Raw genomic sequence first — 19,272 nt, 5'->3', positions numbered from 1 at the left:
TGTGTGATATAGCAACAATACAAGTGAAAGCATTACCGATTAAGGGAATAGGGGATGCATTCATGGAAATGAGGATCGTATGGGAAGCTGTAGGCGGGAGACTTTATCGCTGTCATATTGTACCCTTGTGGCGAAGTTTAAGTGTCTCCCGAACTTTTTCCTGCAGTTGCCAGAGTTCGACCCCGATTGTCCAAGCATAGCACCGGAGTCATATTCTATTGCCCACCGGCTGCTCAAGATCTTCGACAAGATTGAAGTGTGCGAGCAAAAGTGAGTTGACATCTGCGACAGGCTCCCATGTCATGGGCATGCCATAAATGTCTTTCTAGATTACTGTGTATCTGATCCAGACTTTGCACTCAACCACCTTCGATTTCTTTTTTAAAAACCTTGGCCTACTGTGTTACTATGACAAACATTACCGTAAAAACCCGCGTATAGTACGAGGTTTTTTTCAAAATTTTAGGATGTAAAATTTCCGCCTCGTACTATATTCGGGTCCCAAAATTTTCAGCCCAAAGTTCGTAGTTCTTGTTTCGTTACAGCCCGGAAATATCATCATCAAGGTTCGCAACGAAGGATGCGCCGTCTAGTGGTGGCGTCAGCTACCTTTCTTTCTCTGTTTACAGTGTTCTAGAACACTTGATGCGTCGCCATTGTCGCCGTTTTGGACATCGACTAGGCTACTAGGTGAAGCGCGCATGTCAGTGACAATGTCGGGTCCACGGAAGCAATATTCAGCTGCTTTCAAAAGAAAAGTGATAGTAGCAGCTGAGACCATCGGAAATTCTGCGGCAGGGCGACAGTTCGGCGTCACCGAGGGCAGCATTCGTGGATGGAGAAAACAGAAAGAGGCCCTCTTTGCGTGCTCTGGCCTAAGACGAAGTTTCCGGGGGCCAAAAAACGGAGCATATCCGGAGATTGAGCAAGGCCTGACCTCCTTCGTACAGGAACAGCGTGGACGACATCTGCCTGTGAACATCGAGTTGCTCCAAGCAAAGGCAAGAGAGATCGCAGCGGAAAAAAACATCCCACGGAGCGATTTCAAAGCCAGTAGGCACTGGGTGTCTCGGTATATGCACCGCGCTGGGTTTTCGTTGCGTCGAAGGACGTCAATATCCCAGAAGCTACCCGCAAGCTATGAGGAGCAGCTTGTGGCGTTTCAGCGGCACGTTATATCGCTGCGAAAAAATGTGAACTTTCCGCTGGGCCAGATCGGCAACGCCGATCAGACTCCGGTGTACCTAGACATGCCCTCTGCACTCACAGTGCATGAAAAAGGCAGCAGGCAAGTTTGTGTTCGTACGAGCGGAAACGAAAAAACACGGGTGACCGTAATGTTGGCGTGCACTGCGGATGGCCGCAAGCTACCACCCTACGTAGTGTTCAAGCGGAAAACTTTGCCAAAAGGTGAGCAGATTCCCAAGAATGTTGTCATCCGATGCCAGGACAAAGGTTGGATGGACGAGACTTTAGTCCTGGATTGGATAAAGTCCGTATGGTGTCGGCGGCCTGGAGCACTGCTCGGTTTACCGTCAATCCTTGTGTTGGACGCCTTCCGCTGCCACCTAGCAGACTCTGTCAAGAGACTGCTACGCGAATCTCGCACCGAGCTCGTCGTCATCCCAGGAGGGATGACATCGCAATTGCAACCGCTCGACGTATGCATAAACAAGCCTTTTAAAGACGCCGTGAAACGCTGCTACGCTGAGTGGATGAGGTCGGGAGACCCCGAAGTGACTCCATCGGGGCGACTGAAGAGGGCTTCTCCAGCAGTCCTCTGCAAGTGGATCGCGGACGCATGGGCTACCATCCCTGAGGAGCTCATCGTTCGGGCATTTAAAAAGTGTGCAATTTCTAATGCACTGGACGGCACAGAGGACGAGTTCTTGTGGGAAGAGCTGTCCGACAAACTGTCAGACGTTTCACTGTCTTCTGACACTGAAACGGACGACGAGTGAAAACGAGATGCTGTGAAAATAAAGGCCTTCTTCCCTCGTATTATTTGCGGGTGAAAACTTTTTTTTCCCATTTTCGCTACCTCATATTGCACCTCGTACTATACGCGGGTTCGTACTATACGCGGGTTTTTACGGTATGTCAGGTAATCTATAGCGAAAAAGAAGTTTTTCAGATTGTGCCCGTCACCTTAAGTTTTCAAGCAATAGTCAAACCGTCACAGAAAAAAAAATATTGTGCAGTAAATCCTCAGTGATACGAAGCTCACAGGATCTCGAAGAAATTTGTGTCATGAAAACTAACAAAAATCTAGACCTGTGGGAGATGTATTCATGCAGATCTGTTTACAGCAGTGATAACAACAACATGCTGATTGTAGCCAGGAAGGATAAATTTAAGCTTTTTGCTTTTATTAATAATGCTCCGCGCATTCATGTTAAAAAGTCTGAATTCCTTTTTTATCTGTTCACTGTGCCAGTTATTGTTTCGTGTACTTTGCGATAGCATTTTCATCCTTGTGCTTGTGGTGCCATCCCATGAAAACATTTGGCCGCCACCAGAAACTTATCATTCACTAAATTAACTTTCATTATCTTGTCTGTTTCTGTTCTGACATTCTCCCATAAAAGTTTTCGTTTCCTGAGGGTTTCTTTTGAATAGTCGTTTTGAATGGATACATTCTTTCCTTTGACCTTTTATGCGTTTTTAAGGACTTATTTTTTGTTGTAGTCTTACAAAAATATTACTACAGGCTTCTTGTCGCTGCTTTTTCCTAAACCAAGTTGAACGTCTACTGTAATCTTCCATATAAAGCAGTTTTGATTGTAAGGCTTGAATGGCGCGTTCCATGTGATCAATTCGCTCAGTTTGTTTTTCGAAATCTGCAAAGCATGTACTCAAGTCAGATATTGTTTTTTCAAAATTCTCTTGCTGTGTTCTGAGGGCTACAATTTCAGCAGAGTATGTGCAGTGACTGACTGCATTACTAGCTCTGAGGCATCTTCACTGGAAGTATCAGGTCCGGGGTATGATTCAACTACTAGTTCTGAGGCATCTTCACTGGAAGTATCAGGTCCAGGGTATGATTCAACATCGCCATATAAGAACAACGTGCAGACACAAAACGTGTCTTTGACAATGCGAACACAGTGCTGTGGGCACGGCAGGACCAATAGACCATGGCAGTCACTTCTAAATGTAGTGGAATAACCACCAACCTGTGCAAAGCAGGAGAACGAAGCATAAGGCAACATGCCTAGGCACGGTCCGCCGTGACCGCTGAAGCCGAATCCTGACTGTCGGTCTTTTAAGCGGAGGCCCGGTAAGGTCACGTGGAACGGAAGCAGTGCTTGTAGAAGGTAGTGATTTCACCAGATAATGAAATTCCTGGTGTCTGGCATCACATGATCTTGAAGGCATGTGTTGACTGATGCGGCACCTTGTTGAAGGGACAGTTCAGACAAACCAAGCAGGAAAATCTGTGCAAAGCTGAAAAACGAAGCATAAGGCAAATGCCTAGGCGCGGTCCGCCATGCCCACTGAAGCTGAACTGAGAGCACAAAAAGTGGGGAGTTCAGTTCAGGTAGCAAATACAGTTAAGCCTCTATGTAACGAACCTCCATTTTAGCGAGTTGCTCGATATTACGAAGCTTTTCAATTCCCCAACCGCAGCCTCCATTGAAGTGCGTGTATTTGAAAACTCCATGTAACGGACATGCCGCAGCAGTTGACCTCATTATAACGAACTCACCGTGCCAACTATCTCTTGGCTAAATCTGAATAACTGGAAGTTCGAAAGAACCTCGCAAGTTTCAGGACGATAAAACATCAGACTTGTGTGAGAGGAACCTCTAGGATAGCAACGAGCCACGGCAGTTGATACAATTAATTTGCCATGTTTCAGGATCGATGGCGCATCTAATGGCAAATGCAACAGTCCCCGCTGCTTTTGCTTTTGGAATGTTGCACTACAAACGTTACACTAAAAGCAGCGAAAATTATCAAAAAATACACGGACCCGCGAGCAGTATGCATCCACATGGTTGCTCCCGAGCTGTCACGCGTCAGTAGCAAGTGTAGTGTGTGCGTGTTCCACGAGGTGGCACCACTGCTTCCCCGGCTATGTATTTCAGTGCAATAAAGCATGATGGTCTTCGGCCTGCTGAGTGGCAGTGTGTCTGGTGGGCGTTCGTGCTTATAGAAGCACATCCCGCTACATGGTGTCAGAAGTGGGATCACGAAGCCACTGATTCAGCGCTCTTCGGCTCTTCACCATAACGCCGCCGCCGCTTCACTCGGGGCAATGCTTCGCCTACTGCCGCCGTTCGACTTTGACAGCCCAGGGACCAGGCCGACATGGCTGCTGCAGTTCTAGGACGTTTGTTGTGCACCACTGGCACCACTGCTTCCCCGACTATATATTTCGGTGCAATAAAGCATGATGGTCTTTGGCCTGCTGAGCGGCGGTGTGTCTGGTGGGCGTTCATGCTTACAGAAGCACATCCCGCTACAGCAAGAACAGCGGAGCACAGTGGCGACGCGAGGCGGTCAGTTTCCCGTAGCAACGAACGGTGACATAGTGGGGCAGTCCTAGTAAAATTATTCAGTATAATAAGTTGCACAGTACCATTTGTTTTGGTGGCATTTTTTTTCTGAAATTTAATTGTAATTTTTGTTTTATGCTAGGAAACAATTTTTAAGAGTTGAGTCCTTGCGCTCAAAGACACATTGCCCCATGCTTGCTCTTGACTGTAGTATACTTGCCGTTGGTTGCAAATATGCACAGAACATTCCACTGCTCGAATACAATGGTGCAATAAGCCTGGTTGCTGCCAGCTTTGGCAGCACTAAAATCTCCTAAAGGGCACAGGTACATAAAATAAAAATGAAATGCCAGCATGGCAGGAGGATTGGAACAGACAGGATGGTAACTGGAGTGTGAATCAAGACTGCTGCTGGAAGGGTTCATCCTTTGTACTTTGCGAATGGTGAATGATGAATAGCGTGAATGGGAAGGCTGAATGGGAAGCTGAACGGAAAATCTGAACGGGAAATCTGAAAGGGAAGCCTGAACGGGAAGGCGGACAGGAAGTGCAGACTGGAAGTATGGACAAGAGGGTGTGGGCTAAAGTGGCAGTAAAAGCACCGTGATTTCGGATCAAAATTGTGATGCAACCATTCTTTATGCAGCATTCAAGGTGGTGTCATGCCATGTTGCTTCCCATTTTGTATGCATCTGTTAGTCAAGTTAGAGGCTAGATTGTAGAAGGGTTTCGAACCGAGGACATGTATACCTCTAATCTTATGCCACTGGTTGTAAGCATAGCATAGGTTTTCATTGAGAAGTGAGACAGATTTTGCATCTTACTTTTCCCCAAAAACCAAACCAGGTGAGGTGTTTAACACCAAACTATGTGCCAGTCTATGAATGTTTTAAACTACCAAGCAAAAAACCATGCCAAACAGTGCTTTCGCATGCCTTAATCAGTTTTTGCAGAGTAAAACCCCAGGCTAATTTTCCCCTCCCCCAAATTTTAGCATATTTAAATTCCATCAGGTATTTCTGTCATTCTTAGCAATTTTCAGCTGAAGTTTGCAATTTGAGCTTCATTATTGTTCATCGCTATTACCATTGGGCTCCCACTGAGAGGGCGGTACTGCATAGCATAATTGTGATGGCATTGGCTGGCCGTTTCAATTGCAACAGTATTTCACACCTCGCCCACACGTGCCATACAAAGCAGGACAGTTGCACCTCACATCGATTAACGAGCTTGTTTTTGGTACTGTCAAGGTATTCCTTGATGTAGGACCCTCAAAGATAGTACAGTCGAACCTCGTTATAACGAACACGGATAAAGCGAATTATCGGATATAACGAAGTAAAAGCAAAGTTTGGTTGGCTGTGCTTTATTTCTATGGGAGTTCTATCTGTATAACGAAATGAAAAACTGAAAATTTGACAACAAATCGGTTATAACGAAGCATATTTCGTATTCACACGACTCAAAATCCGCAAAGAAGCAAAAAAATAAATTTTCAAAACGCTAAATTTCGGTTTTATCAATCGCCTCCACCTAAAATGTGTTTGAATCACCCGCACTTTCGCACGCCACGCCATCTAGGGACCGCGAATGAATCTAGCATCAACGGCTGCCTGGGATGTGACCGGCACGTGACCGAACCACCGCCCGCGTCGCCTCCACCTAAAATGTGTTTGAATCACCCGCGCTTTCGCACGCCACGCCATCTAGGGACCGCGAGTGAATCTAGCATCAACGGCTGCCTGGCATGTGACCTGCACGTGATCGAACCACCGCCCGCGTGCCCCTGCCCCTACTTTTTGCTGACCCGTGCATGTGCTCACTTTCCTCAAGGTCGTGCCGTCGTCTTGCAGCATGGCGGCGCCGAAACGCAAAGCAGTTTCTCTTGAAACAAAGATAAAAATATTCAGGGCGGTCGACAGCGGGCGCAAGAAGAAAGAGATTGCCGCAGACTTCGGCGTTGCGCCTGCTCGCCCCAGGTGCCTGCGCAACGCCCGGAATGTCCAAGCGGACTATCGCTCGAACAAAAAGGCGTGGATGATGTCGTCACTCTTTGAAGCATGGCTGAAGGCCTTCGACAGAGACATGGCAGAGCAGCGCAGGAAAGTGCTCCTTATATTGGACAACTGCTCTGCCCATAAGGTGTCTGTACCACTTGAAGCGGTCCGCCTAGTTTATTTCCCGCCAAACTCGACCTCAGTGCTGACTCGACCATTAGACAGGGGCATCATTCGCTCACTAAAATGCTGCTACCGAAAGTGATTGGTTACGCAGCTCGTATTTGACATGGACAGGGGCATATAACGGCCATAAACCTCAAAACTACGCTGGACATGCTGTACGGTGCATGGAACGAAGTGGCACAGTCGATAATAAGAAATTGCTTTGTTGATGCTGCCCCTACTTTTTGCCGACCCGCGCGTGTGCTCACTTTCCTCGAGGTCGTGCCGTCGTCTTGCAGCATGGCGGCGCCGAAACGCACGGTCGAAGTGGCACAGTCGACAATAAGAAATTGCTTTGTTGATGCTGGCCTAGCCCCATCCACCAGCGAGACTGAGCCCAACGACGCCCACGATTCTGAAGGTGAAGCGGACAATTTCGACGAGACGACATGGCGTCAACTGGCGGTTCCGAATGTTACGTTCGAGGACTTTATTGCTGCCGATGACAACTTGGCTGTGGCGCCCGAATTGACCGACCAAGAAATTGTCGATCAGCTGCTTCCTACAGATGATGCTATGAGCAGCGATGAGAGTGAAGAAGAAGGCGAAGAGCGAGCTCTCAGCAGTGCCGAGGCCACCGATATGGCGAGGAAATTGAGAGGGTACCTTGAGAACCTACCTGTGGCCAAATCAGCTAACATTGGGAAAGCTCTGCACAGTGTCGATTTCGTTGAGAAATTTATTCTATCGAATAGTGTGAAGTGCCGCCAAATGAAGATTACGTCGTTTTTAAAATAAATCAGTCCTGCGTGGCCTAAATCCCGATTTGTGTGCTCATTTTTGCTTGGCAGTGCAAAATGAAAAGTAAGGTTTCGCGTGCTTATACAGTCGAACCTCGATATATCGAACACGGATATATCGAATTATTCATTATATCGAACACTTTCTATATCACTCGGAAAATCGCATGCATTTTTAATTTTTTATTTCGAACGGTGTCGGTTGCCAAATGGATAAATCGAACTCCGCCACCCCAAACCATGTGCACTCTGTTGACAGGAGGCGAGCTTTCCCTCAACGCCCTCGAAGATGGCGGCGCGATGGGCGTTCCCGACTGCTGCGCACGATCGCTGCATACATCGGTCGCGCCGAGGGCGCCATTTGAACGTAGCGGCGTATGCACGCGCCGGCTTGGCCGGGCTAGGGTGGCTAGCCTGATTTAGTTTGTCAACGACTAACCGCGTCTCGGCGCCGCCACTTGTGCTGCGCCAGTCGTTGTTATCGTGTGTGGCCTAGGCCTGTCACGGCGTGGTCGGTGTTGTGATGGCTGCAAACGCGAAGAAGCGGACGACCCTGACATTTGCTGCGAAATTGGAAGTGATCCGCCGCGTTGAAAATGGTGAAAAAAAGTCAAGCGTCGCCGAAGCTTTCAGCATACCGAGGAGCACTTTGAGCACTCTGCTGAAAAACAAGAGTGACATAAAGGCCAAGGCGGAACAAAACCAGCACTCAGGCGCGCGGCGGGTGCGCAAAGCTGCCTTTGAAGACGTTGAGAAGGCGCTGCACAAATGGTTCATCGACGCAAGGGCCCGGAATAATCCTGTATCGGGACCGATGATACGACAGAAGGCCAAGAACTTTGCTTTCATTCTCGGTGCCGAGAACTTCAATGCCAGCAGCGGTTGGCTGCAACGTTTTAAGGCCCGCTTTAACATTGTCGGGAAGACAGTCTCGGGGGAAAGTGAGGACGCCAATGAAGGCGAGATCAAGAAGTGGCTTGAAGAAGAGTGGCCTAAGGTTCTCGTCAAGTATGAGCCCAATCAGATATTCAATGCTGACGAGACGGGCCTGTTCTGGCAAATGCTTCCGCGACAAACGCTCGACACGTGCGGAAACAAGTGCCACGGCGGCAAGCAAGGCAAGGCTCGTATTACAGTTCTGTTGGCTGCGAATATGGACGGCAGCACGAAGCTGTGGCCACTTGTCATAGGCAAGTTCCAAACCCCGAGATGCATGCGCAACTGCCCCAGTGTTCCGGTGACATACGCATGGAACAAGAAATCGTGGATGACTCGGGAGATATTCCAAAAATGGTTGAAGGCATGGGACTCGGAGCTGGCGCGTCAAGGCCGGACGGTTTGCCTCATCATTGACAATTGCACAGCACACCACACTGGTGTCCAGCTGAGCAACATTGAAATTTAAGTTTTTGCCGCCGAACACGACATCGAAGCTGCAACCATTGGACCAGGGCATTATTCGCGCTTTCAAATCCATTTATAAACGTCGGCTGATCGACATTTTGCTTCTCAAGCTGCGGATGGGCCAAGACCTAAAGATAGACCTTTTGGGTGCCATTCAAATGCTGAAAGCCTCGTGGGACAGCGTCAAGCAGTCGACAGTAGTTCACTGCTTTCGGCATGCGGGTTTTGTAAGCCGCATTGAAGAAGCTTCCGAGCAAGCAACTGAAGAATCAGCGTTGGACGACGGCACAGAGGAAGAATGCCAGCTCGAAGAAACCTGGAGCCAGTTGGAGCGCTTTGTCGGTGCTGAGCCACACAGCATGTGCATTGATGACTTCGTTGGCGGTGATGACAGCACCGGAACAGTGGCGGAGTTGACAGATGTAGAGATTGCGGCGGAAGTTACTGCTGAGCGGCCAAACGAAGACGCTGCCGAGGTTGATCCCGTAAGCGCTGCCCCGCTCCCGACTGCAACTGAGGCTGTAGCTGCTTTGGACCTTGTACGCCGCTACTGCGGCGCAATAGAAGGCGCTGGACTATCGCTTGTGGACCGTTTAGACTACGTTGAGGACGCCGTGGTTAAGCACGCAGTTGCCAATTTGAAGCAAGCTACGCTGCTACAGTACTTTACGCCAAAGGAATAAATACTTTGTTTGAAACTTCAAGTGAGTATTTATTGCGCCACTGTGCCACGATTGGTTCATTGATTGATTTGTACTAGTTTTTGACGCGTTTTCTACGTAATTTTGTATATCGAATTCCGGCTATATCGAACTATTTTGCAATCACCGCACTGTTCGATATATCGAGGTTCGACTGTACCACGCTTTAAAGAAAAACAAAATGCTTTTTCTTCAGCTCTGTACTTTCCATTTTAGAGTAGCCTTTACTTGGGTTTATGAACAGAATTCTTTTTTTGTAGGAATTTGTGTGCACTTTTACAACGAATATCGGATATAACGAACGAATTTTCGCGCAAAATGAGACTTCGTTATAACGAGGTTTGACTGTACATCCAACATCAACGATGGACACTAAAGTATGCAGAGCAATGAGAACAAATGTTTTCATTAAACTTTTCTCACTAACATAAATGTGTAAAGAATATCTTTTTGTTACATAGTTGCTATTGCCAAATTTATATTAAATGTTGGTCTGTACAACAGGTTTTTTTATTGTACTTCGACACCATAGTAGGTACAGTTAAACTTCATTGTAACGAGCATATATTTTTGGCTTCAATATGACTAAGCAAATTTTACTGTACTTTCAGCGTAGCAAAATGTCGTCGCTGGCTTGAGGAATACCCGACAAAAATTATACCACGAGCTTAAGGAAAGGGAGGCGGGAAAGGCGGCCATCATTTTCCTGGATTTCGGATCTTACATGGTCGCAGTGGTGGCCGAACGCCCTTACTTAATCGATGCGGACTTGGCTCAAAATGGAAACGATGGTGAAACCAAACCTATACGAGCGTGTCATACCGATTCCTGGCATCACCTCTACAAGTCTATACGAGCATGTCATAAAGATTCCTGGCGTCACCTCTGCTTTCGCCAAGAAGGCTCGCTCTGTGAATGATCTGCAGAATGCATGCCGGGTGACAAATTTTGATGTTATGGAATTTCAATTTGACGAAGTAAACTGACTTCATTACATCGAGTTTTAGCTGTGCTGTTTATTGTGCATTGTAAAAAAATTTGTCTTCCAAGTGCTTGATTCTGCACTTCCTTTGCCTCAGACGTATCTTTTCTGCTCTTGCAGTGTGGATCAAACCAAGGAGAGGTTTGCTCCAAACCGGGGCGCAGTCCTAGTGTTCCTTCCAGGTGAGTTGGCGTGGCTGATGGCTTCTGTTCCATGATTCAAGTGAAGCATACCTGTTCATCTCAGTTAAATATCATGCAGGATGTAACTAACATGCTCCTGTTAGACATATGCATGTGAAAGAACATAAGTTCAATTGAGCATTTAATTGAGGCATGCGGATATCTGGGTTTCAAAACCAAATATGAACTAGTCGGATATGTAAATGTCAATTTTATATGCCTGTTATTCAGGTTCAGTTGTATGTAGGCACTGAGGGCAGTTATGCATGCCAGCACGGTGGCCAGTTCACTGTGTTGCTAATACAGTATCATAGGCGCCCAAGTATGGTAGGATGTTTGTACACGTATAAAAAAACTTCGGATGGTCAAGATTGTCTGGAGCCTTTGGCTATAGAGTTCCGCATAGCCAGAGTTGCTTCGGGGCATTCCAACCAACCAAAGTTTGCCATTACACTAGGGTGACTTGTTAGTATATGCAGTCAGTTCAAGCTGGAATATCTTTACTTGCACACTGTCACTCGTTGGTATTGGGCCCAAGACTAGCTGCCACCATCATTGTTAAAGAGGGTTGTTCTTTATTTGCTTTACCCGCCCATGGTAATGCAGTGGTTAGGGCGCTCGACTGTTGTGCCCAAGGACAGCGTATCAAATTCAGGCCGCGGTGGCCACTTTTCGATTGGAAACGAAAAGCAAGGCGCCCATGTGTTGTGCGATGTCAGTGCACGTTGAAGAACACCAGGTGGTCAAAATTACTTCGTAGTCCTCCACTATGGCATCTCTCACAGCCTGAGTCACTTTGGGATGTTACACCCCCATAAAACAACCAACCATTTGCTGTGAGTAGATGTGCTGTTAGGCAGTGAAATGTAACCAACATACCGTATACACGCGTGTAATGGCCGCACTTTTTTTCCCCGAGATTGGGGTGAAAATCAGGGGGTGCGGCGATTACATGAGAAAAAAGACTGTGAAAAAAATTTTTTGCGGTGGTACCTGCCTTTATTATTGTCAAAAAACTCCTCGTCCTCCTCCGCTAAACTCGTCGGGATTTCAGGCTCGTCTAGTGTCCAAAACATCACTCCTCGTCGTCGTCCTCCTCTGCGCTTGTTGATAACAAACTTGTGGAACTGCAGAAGCTTTTCACCATACTCCTCAGGTAGACATTTACACATCATCATGCGACGGCGAATGGACAGGTTTTTTCGCTTCATGAAGCGCGAAATCCACCCATTGCTGGCTTTAAACATGGTAGCCGCAATCCCCTTGCGGCGTGCAATGTCTAGCGCTTTCATCTGCAACATCTGTCGAAACAGCAAAGCCGTTGCGCCGCGTCTCCGTCACGCACTTGAGAAGGGAGTCTTCAACTTCCGGAAACATGCTCTGCTTCCCTCGGAAAGCGCGCCTCTGAACATTTGTTTTCCTAAGGTCATCTTCTTAGGAGCACCATCACCGTACACATTTTTCGTCAACGCCGAACTTTCGTCCAGCCGCTCTTTTTCCTTCTTTTTTCGCGTAGTGAATCACTTTCAGCTTAAAGTGAGCAGTATAACTAACGTATTTTCCCATCGAGGAATAAGAAAATCTTCAGCTCACGAGCGCAGAACAAATCAGGGCAGCGATGCGTTCCAGTTGCGAGATCGCACGTGATATGCTTCGGGCGATCGAGGCAATGGCTGTAAAACGGAGGAGCGAACAGACTTGGATTGGATTGGATTTGCCGGCCTCACCCTTTGTAACGGGCGGGCATCGCTGCGGCTAGGAGTGCCCCCTTTGTAACGGAGGTGGTGGCCGCTGCCCCCATGCTCGACTTTTTTTTTTCCTCAAATATTTTGTTCTTAATTCTTATTGGCAATTCTACTTCTAACCTTACGCTTCATTTTGGCTTTCACTTGATTTTTGGGCCCCACCTGGCGGCAGTAACCACAAAACGTTCCGTATTTCTTGCACCGCACAGTAGACGGCACTGCCCAACTTCCTGAAACTCATGGTGCGGCTTTTACTCTGGAAATTTTTTAAAGTTTTTTTTTCCAATTTTCTTTCTGAAGTTCAGGGTGCGGCCATTACATGCGTGCGGCCATTACACGCGTGTATACGGTAACCTAGTTTCCGGTTTCTCACTCCCAAACTATTGAGGGGTCTCTCAGACTGTTTCAATGCACTTGGTAAAAAAAAAAAAAGCATTTGAGGAGACCATATGCCCAGGAAGGCATCTGGTCTTTTTTGTTTGTTTTGGTGACTATAGGATGTAATTTTCTAGCCATATAAGTTTGTTCCTTGCTCTGCAGGATATGCGGAGATCTCTGCGTTCAGGGACGCACTACGAGAAGACTGCATCCCACTTAGGTATGATGAACGCATTACTGCTCTATGTCTCTCTCTTCAAAGTGTCTGCTTGCATCTGTTTGCATTGTGATGTTTGGCATCTCAGTTTTGATAATAGCCCTGGTCAGTCAACACTGCTTGTCTAGTGTGTTGCCATAAAGATGCGAAATTGAGATTTCTTATGAATCGTTTAGCCGGGGATCCGTGGGTACAAAAAAGTGATGCGACGTCGCCGCCCTGCAGATGGCGTACGTGACGCACCATAGGGACGTGCCATCATTCGGCGCCTTTCCACTCCACCTCAGTGAACGTTCCCGTAAAGTGTCGCTTCATTCTGCTCGTAATCAACCCTTTGAGTGTTTATTGCCGTAAGGGCGCTGCGGCCGAATCTTGTCCCATGGGGTTTTTGCCACATGCATACTGCGCCGGGCGCGCATTTGAAATTTCGCCCCCTTTTGAAAAGACTCGTCTTACGGGGGGGGGGGGGGGGGGGGTCTTGCCGTCTTCTAGAATGTACACGAAGTACTAAAAATTGTCTATGCTACCATCTTGCGGAGGAAAAGAAAGCTGATCATGACTGTAGCGTTGTGCTCTTGTTTACGGCATCACACCCTCGCAGTTTCATTTTCTCCGCGCAGTCGCAACAGAAGTTCGCTCAAAATTTTGTTCACGTGGAGCTCAGGCTTTAGAGGGGCAGTAAAAATGACTTCATCTAATTGTTGTTCTCAGCTAAAAGCAGTTTGTTGGCTTTTAGGGGCTCTGCTGACATTCACTGGGCAACGAAAGACATATTTACTGCTGAGGAAATTGATGTTAAAAGAACAATTTGTCTTTTTTCTGCTGCTTGATTCTAACTCGTGAGGTTGATGACACCAGCTACTGGAGGATGGCGGGGTGGCCTATCCTTAGGAGGTCCTTCGCAAAAAAAAAAAAAAGAAAAGAAAAGAAAAGAAAAAGAAAAAAAAGACTTCACCTAGATAGGCGGAAAAAGCAACTTATTGAGGTGACAGTTGTGTACTAGTTCTGGTCTTTTCTAACTGTGAATCCTGTTTTCAGTGAAAGTACTTAGCATTTCTGTTATTAGGATGTGGTAACGATAGAAGCAAATATTTGAAGTCGCTCATAGCATGATAAAGTGAACATACTGAAAAGGAGGCTTGCACAGCCGGACAAGTGCTGGCACTTTGTCAAGTTCGCTTTCCCCCCTTCCTCCTGCTGGGGCTAAAATCAAAAGGTAAACACTATTGCTGCGCAGCATTCTCCCTGCTGGGGCTAAAGTCAAAAGCTAAACACTATTGCTGTGCAGCATTCTTGGCGCACTGCCGAAGAAATATTTTGTAGACCGGGATGACGCGCTAATGACTGACATCTTTTTTTTTTTTTTTCGGAGACAGAGGTCAGGGCTGGGTGGGTTCATTATGCGAGTGAGTTCGTTACGCGACTAAATATGGTACATTTACCGTAATACAAATGGTTCTTGTCAGTTTTTTCGAGGCCATTCGATCATTCGAACTTTTTTCCCGGTCCCGCGAAGTTCGAATTAACAAGCTTTTACTGTAGTAGTGAAGCTGAAGTCCCAGTTCATCTTCCATTGACGACTGTACATTTTCCCTCCTTTATAGCAAAAGACAGTTTTGATAAAAATTGTTTATAGTAAAGTGTGTCTGGCCACGGCGATGCAAAATCGCAAAGCAATTTTTGTTTTAAATGGCTTTACCACTAGGCTTAGTAGCATTCAGGAGAAGCCAACCTTACGTAGGCCTTGGAGCCGTGAGGGAAAGTATGTAGTGCATAGGGAAAAAAAAAAGAAAAATAAAGCTGTCCACAAGCATGGAAAGAAGGCGGCGCGATCCGTACAGAAAGTAAAGGAAAGTAAACTTAAAGTATGCAGTGCATAGGAAAAAAAAGAAAAGTAAAGCTGTCCACAAGCATGGAAAGAAGGCGGCGCGATCCGTTCAGAAAGTAAAGGAAAGTAAACGTGCAACGCGAAATAGGGAAGGGAAGGAACGACCGAACATTCATTGCACTGTGCGGCACGAGGCAGCAGTGGCAAGAACTGGAGGCACGGCATGTGCGATTTTGCAGCACTTGGCTGCCGCACGCATTTCTCATCTATTGCCTTCATACTGATGAAAACAACAGACTTCTTACTGATGAAAACAGCAGACTTCTTATCGATGAAAACAGCATAAAATGACGCCATGTCCATGCAACGCTTTGGTTTTCACATGAAATCAAACACAGTTGTATTCATAGCGAGTCCTTTCACAAGATGTAAACAAAAATCTTACAACTGAAAAAATGGGGCGAAAAGATGAAAAGAGAGAGGTGGAATTTATTAAGCAACAAGACATGTTCAGTAAGTAGCCATTCAGTTACCCAACAGCAACTTCAGGACCATGTTATCAACAACTGATATATCAAAGACCCTAGTGTTGTAAAGATTTTTGCTGGTCCCAGTAACTGTGCTATAAAGAGGTTCTACTGTATTAAAATCCACATGAGCGGAAATACCTGGATTCGTATGGTGCCGCAAATCTCTCGGGCTGTTCGATGTTGGTGATGTCGCAAGGTCACGTGACATGGCAAGGGCTGATTGGTTGGAGGGTTGTGTGACATCACTAGAGACCACGTGACACGGCCGAGTGTGCAGGTGAACTGGCAGCTCTCACAGGTGCTGGTCACATGTCACAGTCGAGAGTGGTGGCAGTAGGTTACTGAAACGTTAGAAACATTGAAAAGAGACGGCTAGCTCGTCTGGCTGCAACGACTGGTACCTGTCTGTGACAGGAACCTGTTGCTTCTAATATGGTCGCACACCATTCTTAAATAAACTTACTTAATTGCCACCATGTTTTTTTTTTTTTTTTCCCCTCTCAGGTGGACTGTCCTGCCTCTTCACTCCACAGTGACCCAACAAGAGCAGCAGTCAGTTTTCTTGCCTACAGCCAAAGGTCACCGAAAGGTATTGAGGGGATAAAGACATACTAGGGACTATGTTCGCTCTCGCGACCAATCAGCGACTTTTATGACTGATGCTGAATGCAAGAGTGTGTGATGTCAAGTCTAATGTCGTCAGATTTAAAGATCAGCCCGTCCGCAGTCTCGCATGCTGTTTTTGCCTTTGTGTAGCTGTATTGCCTGTATTGGTCTGTTTTGGCTTTTATTGGCTGTATTGGTCTGAAGGCAATGTTTCTTTTAGGTGGTAGAGGCCTGTGCTGCCAGAGCGCTGCGACAAATAGTTAAGATGGCACAACCGATCCACTATTTGAATCAAACGGCTGCTTTATGCAGGAAAAGCTTGGCAATTCGAACCTTGATACTAATTCGAATTTTTAGATAAGTCCATAAATAGAAAAGACGTTGATTCGAATGCAAGTTGGTTCTGCCACGGGTGATTTTAAATATGTGCCATCGTGCAAGGGCAGTCGTGCGCCCAGTGCATGGCCAAAGCAGGGTGCCTCGCAATCAGGAAAACTGGGAATTCACTCTGAATGCAGGATTGCACAGTGTCAAGTCTAATGTCGTCACGTTAAAAGACCAGCCCGCCTGCTGTCTCGCATGCCATTTTTGCCTTGCCCACCTTTCATCTAAAGAAGTGTAGCTTTATTGGTCTGTATTGGTCTGAAGGCAGTGTTTCCTTTAGGTGGTAGTGGCCTGTGCCGCCACAGCGCTTATATCAGGTATAATTAGCTGCAATTATATTTAAAGGAAACTAAACTATCAATAAAAACACTGGCATTGCATGGTTCGTACACTACGGCGTTACGCGTCCTCTCTTCAGCGATCGCCGTCCTCTTGCATTGTGCTGTAAAGTATATTATCCCATCAAGGGGGCAAAAGGCGCTGCGGGGCCATCGGTGCTTCTAATTTCGAAGCGTGTTGAAAGTGTACACTTCCCCAGTGCTCTGGCCAGTGGAGGAGCACACGCTTCCTATGGATCACACACGGGCTTTTCGCCAGCCACCGCCTCCCCCTGTTTTTCTTGTTTGTACAAGTAGACAGCTCCATTAAGGCGGCAGAAAACGTTGAGAGAATTTGCGACGCTTCCAATTTCCAGTGAGAGCAATGCAAGTCACAAATGAACTCTTCCTCCCTGTGCACCGCCTTAATGGAAGCGTGCATTTCTGCTGGCAGAGTGCGCGCATGCGATGCAAGCGGCCTTCGGGAGAGGGCGATGTAGTTTTGCAGCTTATCATGAACTTGTCACTTTTCTGGAGAAAAACAGCATCGAAATCACGAACTTTGCCTCTTTTCGTCTACATATCGATAGAACAGAGTAATAGCATAGCGCTATCTGCTACTGCGGTTAGCATCTGCGTGCCGCCCATGCGCACGTGCTAGCATCATCCAATACAGCGGGCGCAGCCACCAGTGCTGACACGGCAGGCATGTGCGCCGTCAAGAAGCATTCGACTCGTGCTCAAGGCAGTCATCGCATGCACAGTGGTGTTCCGCAGAAGCAGATCGTGCCAAAGTGCTAAGCTGTAACCATTATAACCCACCCGTTAGAATATCTCGGCCAGTCATGCGTTTGTAATGTCCGTGCCCGTTCACGACGTACTGTGACATAGCTGCAGGTCATACTCATGTCTCGAACGAATGCATAACACAAAAAATGCTAGTGGAATGAGGGCCTCTGTGAAGAGGCCCAATATGTTGTGTTCTTTTCGGCTTGCCTCGTCATCGGGTCACATTCAACATCCACAAGTTGCCCCCACCTAGCCGGTTTTTTGACGACGGCACAAATGCGAGCTTTTGAAGCTTGAAAGCTTCCAGCCATTGTCACTTCTATACAGGGAAGCTAAAACACGCTTGAACACGCAGAAATCTCATTTCAATCTCAGATTGTGGGCACGTCTGCCACTAAATTTGTGCAGATACTTTTGCTTGTATTGTGTTCTTTTCCAGCATAGCACCCCAGTTCGCAGCTAGTTAGTGCCTTTCAGCACAACTTGCTTTCTTTCGCACATGCCCAAATAGTTGAGTGGCTTTGCCTTTCAGACATTGAGCCCAAGGCTGCAGACCCCGGCCATGAGGGAGCACAAGTGCAAAATTGTTTCTGTGACATGCAGTAACGGTTAGCACTTAGCTGAGAGCTTCAGCTGATTGAAATTTGTCTGTAGCTCACTGCTATGTGTACCGCATAGCCGACTTTTTTTTTTTTTATCGTCTTTTGCAGATCATCCTGTCAACCAACATAGCGGAGAGCTCCATCACTGTGCCAGACATCAAATATGGTGAGTGCACAAGTTGCAACTGGTGGCAGGCTCGCGGCAGTCATGGTGAATTCCAATCGCAGAACTGGAGCACTTCCAGGGCAACATCTCCTACTCTTTTCGGAGCAACTGTATTCCAAATGCAGATTCAAAAGAGGGATCGCGTCTTTCAAACGCAGATGGGGAGCAATCGCCAAGCCAAGTTCGCTCTGTAGAGCATTCAAAACTGCTCCGCTGAAATTGGTGGAGCTGGCGGGATGTTTGCGTGACGTATTCCTTCAACGGCACTCTACATTTCCGGCAGCTTGTCGTCGCCGCGCCGGCTCTGCCCTCTGCGCTTTGTTAGAGACCATCAGCACTTGTGGCCGCTATGCATGCAAATTCCACTCGGGAACTGGCCCTTTCTGACAGCGAGTCGGAGATGGCCTCAGCTCGGAAAGCGACTGTAAAACTACGTGTGAGAACTCTTTTGTGCTTCTAGTTCGTAAGATCGAAGCCGTTCAATTACTGCTCTGCTTTTGGAGGCAGAAACTGTGCACCGCAAATTTATTTTATTCGAAAAAATGCCAGAGAACTCTTACCATGTGCACCCACGTTCGGCTGTGTGAGCGTGAATGAATTAATCGCGTAGACTGCTGATGTCAGCACTGTCTCAAGAAGCAACGGTAAGGTAATGCTTCTTGTAAGCCCTGAGGGTACAAATAAATAAATAAACATGATTCGTTACATGTTTGAAAAAAGACAGACGTACATGAAGCACGCGCTAGCCAAGTGCAAGGAATGACGGTTTTTTCTTCCATCAGTTCGCAAGCGCCACCTAGTTGCTTCAGCCGGAGCATGAAGGTTCCAAACGCAAGCCAGAACGCCTACTCTCCTCCGGATTTAGGTGCTCTGTCGCGGAGCGGTCGGACTACTCTGGTTCTGCAATTGGAATTCACCATCAGTGCCATCAGTTTCGTAAAACAGTTAGCCAGGTCGCGCTTCTTGCCTCACTCGAA

General features: G+C 47.1%; 1 protein-coding gene across 3 annotated transcripts in view; it reads left to right on the top strand.

The window, feature by feature from the left end:
• The window catches only part of spn-E (tudor domain containing 9 protein spindle E), a 153,491-nt gene that overhangs the window by 26,445 nt on the left and 107,774 nt on the right, over window positions 1–19,272 (top strand). For all 3 annotated transcript variants that reach the window (XM_084582928.1, XM_084582930.1, XM_084582929.1), the window contains exons 9-13: window positions 167–270; window positions 10,672–10,733; window positions 13,019–13,076; window positions 15,936–16,020; window positions 18,238–18,295. In XM_084582928.1, the coding sequence (XP_084439054.1) occupies window positions 167–270; window positions 10,672–10,733; window positions 13,019–13,076; window positions 15,936–16,020; window positions 18,238–18,295 (367 nt within the window). The remainder of the gene's footprint in view (window positions 1–166; window positions 271–10,671; window positions 10,734–13,018; window positions 13,077–15,935; window positions 16,021–18,237; window positions 18,296–19,272) is intronic.

This window comes from Amblyomma maculatum, chromosome 10 (genome assembly GCF_055883805.1).
Source record: "Amblyomma maculatum isolate TAMU_Amacu chromosome 10, ASM5588380v1, whole genome shotgun sequence".
NCBI classification, from domain to species: Eukaryota; Metazoa; Arthropoda; class Arachnida; order Ixodida; family Ixodidae; genus Amblyomma; species Amblyomma maculatum.
The sequence above is the reverse complement of the archived record's forward strand: the minus strand, read 5'-3'. Positions and strand labels throughout refer to the sequence as shown.